The sequence below is a fragment of the Condylura cristata genome, unplaced genomic scaffold, assembly GCF_000260355.1.
Source record: "Condylura cristata isolate star-nosed mole 26May11 unplaced genomic scaffold, ConCri1.0 scaffold00030, whole genome shotgun sequence".
Classification (NCBI taxonomy): domain Eukaryota; kingdom Metazoa; phylum Chordata; class Mammalia; order Eulipotyphla; family Talpidae; genus Condylura; species Condylura cristata.
In genome coordinates this window covers 26,449,612-26,454,411 of record NW_004567131.1, presented here as the reverse complement: position 1 = coordinate 26,454,411, position 4,800 = coordinate 26,449,612, and the positions used below count along the sequence as shown (strand labels likewise).

General features: G+C 45.8%; 1 protein-coding gene across 1 annotated transcript in view; it reads right to left on the bottom strand.

The window, feature by feature from the left end:
• CAPN8 (calpain 8) overlaps positions 1–4,528 on the bottom strand; it is a 45,436-nt gene extending 40,908 nt beyond the window's left edge. The window contains 1 exon segment of the mRNA XM_004691121.1: positions 4,292–4,528. Within this exon segment, the coding sequence (XP_004691178.1) occupies positions 4,292–4,528 (237 nt within the window).
• Between the last annotated feature and the right edge of the window lie 272 nt (positions 4,529–4,800).

The following is a 4,800-nucleotide window of genomic DNA, read 5'->3' as shown; positions in this document are numbered from 1 at the left end:
AGAGAGAGTCGCCTGCCTAGTCTCAGGGGTGCAGTCCTGGGAGGAGAGCCGCCCCTGCTGCTGTGCTAAGGGAGAAGTTTGGGGCGGGACCACCCGCATGGTCACGGCGGGCAGGGGAGCGGCTGCTGGACACAGCTCTGTTCTTCCATAACAGCAATCAGGTCATTTTTGTAATAATGTTTACTATTACTCAGTTAAGGATCTCAAAACATTCCATAAACACCAATTACTTACACCTCATATCAGTCTCTGATGAATGGGCACAAGGGAAACACAATTGTCCGTCGGAATCCAAAGTAGGAAATGACTCAGCCGGCGCACTCTCGGTGGCAGTGGCACGGGAGATATTTCTCTGCCCGCCCCCCCTCCCCGCATCAGGCCGTGCTCAGTAGCTTGGTTTGGAACTTCGGGGGCTCGGGGTGTGCACTTTCCAGAAACCTGGCGATGCCACTGTCTTCATCACCGTCACCATCAACATGGGGGGGGGGGACTCCTGGGCTCTAGGATGTGGCCCATGACATTGCCAGCCTCACTCCTCTTTCCTACAATGTTCTCTTCCTCCGTCGCGACAGACTGTGCTGCCCTCCCAGAATCCTCTTGCCCCCCGGTGCTTTGCTCACTCTGTGCCTCCTTGCTCATGCCCCTCTTCTTTTGCCAAGTCCCGCTCTAATGCTTTCTGTGAGCTCAAGATGGCTCAAGAAAGTACTCATTACGTGCAGACACTGAGCGAACCCCATTCATTCACACCTCTCAATAACCCAAAGAGATAAGTAATATCATTACTTCCACTTCATAGATGAGGAGACTGAGTCCCGAGATGGTTAGTAACTTAACGCATGATCATGCACCCTGTAAATGGTAGAAAGGCAACCAGAACCCCAACCCACCTGGCACCGAACCCCAGCACTCAACCATCCTGCTGGCTGTGAGTTGTGCAGTGGTCTCTCTCCCTGACTAGCGAAAGCCCCCAGAGGACTCCTCTCCAGCATCTTCTCACAACCAGTGCCCAGTAAATCAAGGCTGAATTGAAAATTCCAATGTATTCACTCAAGAATAGAAGCCCCAAACCAAGGCCTCTGCCCCTCACTCTTATTTTAACCTCTCAACAATCCAACCCCTCAAGGTCTCTCTTAACCAGGTTGGCTGTTTAATGGGTCTTTACTATGCACCTGGCATCACTACACTCCTCTCTGCATTTTCCCTTAAGATCAATAAGCTACTAACAGGCCTAAAATGGACAGAGAAGAAGGTCACTGACGGGCTGCACCACGCAAGCACACACAGGACATCCCTCAGCCCATGGGGCTGGGCTGAGCATTGACCCAGTATCGCAGGGATGTGAGGGTGCAGAGTCAGCGGCTAGGAGTGCTCTGGAGCTCATGAGATCAGCCATTATTTGATGACAGGATTTTTGCTCTCACCCAACACTGGTGGGGAAAATGCTTTAGGATCATGACTAGCCAAAAATTTATCCTGAGAACCCAAACTTCTTGGTAATTGAGATCCTCCAGCTAAACAATTTTTTTTTCCCAAGGCTTGAAGCACAACCCCCAGCAAACCTTTTGCTCAGAAGTTTAAAAATAGGCAAAACACCTGGAGGGGAAGGTTGTTAAATTTTATGATTTCAGGAAACATCTACGTCTCAGACTTTGTTGATTATTAAGAGGATAAAAATATATGTGTGTATGTATATATATATGTGTGTGTGTGTGTGTGTGTGTATATATATATATATATTTAGCACATCTCATCTTCTTTCACCCAAAGATAAGTAAAAATTAACAACTTTATGGAACTAGGAGTATAAGAGCCACATCTGGGCACTGACTTAAAGAAACTGAAGTGAAGGAATCACCTTCAAAAGCAGCATGTAAAACACAAAAGCAAACAACCCAATTTAAAAGGAGCAAAGAACTTGAATAGAAATTTACAGAAGATATTCAAATATCACGGTCATATGAAAAAATGTTAAGCACCACTAGTCATTAGGGAAATGCAAGTCAAACCACAATGAGATAGCAATTCACACATGCTGGAATGGTTACTGGCCAAAAAAAAAAAAAAAAAAAATAATCTGTAGGAAAATAAACAAAACATCTAAAAAAAAAAAAAAAAAAAATGCAGAAAATAACAAAAGTTGGCATGTGGAGAAACTGGAAGTTTTGGGTACTCCAGTAGGGAGGCAAAATGGGCTGCAGCTACAGAAAACAGTATGGTGGCTCCTCAATTAATGAAACAGAATTGCCAAAAAACCCATCAATTTCATCTCAAAAGGACTAAAGTCAAGGTCTCAGGTATAGTTGTATAACCAAGTTTATAAAAACATAATCCAAAATAGCCAAAAAGTGAAAGCAATACAAATGTCCACTGACAGGTGACACAGTCTTAAAATGTGGTATATCCATACAGTGGAATATTATTCACTCATGAAAAGGAAGGACCTTTTGACATGTGCTACAACATGGATAAATTTTAAGGACTTTATGTCAAGTGAAATAAGTTAGTCATTAAAAGAAAAATACTGTATGATTCCATTTATATAAGGTATCCAGAGTTTTCATATTCATAGAGACAGAAAACAGAAGGGTGGTGCCAGGAGGAAGAAGAAATAGGGAGCTGTATTTAACAGATACAGGTTAGTTTTGCAAGAACTGGATTTCTATCAAAGAAGTCCTGCAGATGGATGGTAGCTACAGTTGCACAATATAAACATACTTAATGCCACTGAACTGTACACATTAAAATGAGGGAAATGCTAGATTTCCTGTTATGTATTTTTTGCAACTTAAGAAAGGGAGGAAGAGAAGTATGAAGGGAAGGAGGAAAGCACCAAGTTAACTCATTAATACATCTCATTTCGGAACACCTCCTGGAGTCCTCTTGGGAAGAAAGAAATGAAACATTAAGGACTAAGCTTTTTTCCCCAATAATGACAGAGTCAGGATCATTACAGACTCAGGAGTCTATTTAATTATCTAGAATATCTTAAAAAATAAAACTGTGTCCTACAATGTACTTGGTGATGTGTGACTACAAATGACCTGTGTGATAATTTTTCATTGGCGACTAAGGATAGAGAGGGAATTTGACTCCAAATAATAGGAATACGTCAATTCCACATTAATCAGGTTCTACTACCTCATCCTTCTGATTTTGCAGCATCCAGTTGTCAGACACAAACCAACACATCTATCTAAAACCTCCATATTGTGTGGACAGACTAGGTAAAGACAAAGTTTGGGGGAGACAGGAGGACTTCAAGAGAAGGAAAATAACTAGACACAGGTTAATTCATAGCTGACTTTAGTGACAAAAGGAAAGCCTCTCCCAAACCAAGTCCTCTCCCACCTTCCTGGTCCCACCCACCAAGCCCACTGGTGTCCTTAAATGCACTGGAATGTGTCCACTTCCCTGGTCTTCCCATCATGTGGTCCTGACACTCCAGGCCCCCGTGACCTATGCCTCTATGCACTTCCTTCATCCTGCGTAGGGTGCCAGTCCTCTATCTACAAGTCTGTCTCCGCATCATCTCCACCAGATGAGACCACACTTCAGCCCTAGGCCAACTCGATGCAATTCTCAGTCCCCACAACCACGCTGTGCAGAGGGTGCCTGTGCCCAAAATGAAGTCACTCGGTAAAGGTCACATTGTGGTAGGTCATGAGCTAGGTTTGGGGACCATGTTCCATCCCTTGCCCTAGGGCTTTGGGTGATATCAAGGGCAATATTCAGGAGCCCCTAACTTCAGCTCCTCAATGCAGATTCACAGTCCCCCAGCCGAACTTCTCCTCTCTCCAGCCCTCTTGGGACAGTGACAATTCATGACTGTAAGCAACCCCATACCTAGAAGCAATAATGTCACCACCTACCCCAGGACTGATGACATGTAGCATTGACTTGTTTCACTGGGTGCTGGCCCGGGGCCTATGCAATAACTACCATGTGCTCTGTGCATGTTACGTGCTGGGCACTATCCTCTGAGTTTTATCTCTAGTCCTATTATCAGCTATGAAAAATAAGGTAAAATGGCAGCACCATTTTACAGATGAGAAAGCTGAGGCTCACAGAGGCAACTGCCCCAAGATCACCCAGGCAGGATTCAAATCTAGCCAAAGCCAAGGTATGCCCTGGCCTCTACACATCATGCTCTCTGAAAATGATTTTTAAAAAGAAAGAGGCATTCTGGAATGCAAGAATTTAGGATCCAGAACCATAACCTCTTCCTCAGCTACTTCTGACCAGAAATGAGGACCCTTCACCTGTCTGATTCGCGACACCAAGCTCATCTTACCGTGGGCCGCTTCCAGACAATGCCTTGAGTTTGGGGGGAGCGTGGGCCAAGATCCTTGTAGCCCAAGGCTGATGGGCATGCCGGGAACTCTGGGTCCTTAAATAGGACTCCGGAATCCAAGCACTCTTGCCTGAGGGTCTCGTAGTCCTGACCCAAGTACTTCACAGCTCTCTGGCTGGAGCCAAGACCCGGGGCAGCTGCCTGCTGCTTGGATATGCTGGCTGCCAGGGCGGCCATGGCCCTGGGCTCTGCAGGCGAGACAGGAGGACAGGGCTGCCGTGTCCTCTCAGAGACCTGTCCCTGGCACAGGACCTATAAGACAGCATGGAAGGGAGGTGGAGCAGGAAAACATTTCATCAGAGCCCTGCTCCAGGTGGTGTGAGTCATGCCAAGAACAAATATGTGCTCCAGGCGCAAATGAATCTGCCCCACCTCCCTGTCTGCCTGTTAGCCGACAATTTGGAGGCTGGGAACCTTCCAGGGCTCCTCCCAGCCCATTAGCCTAAGTA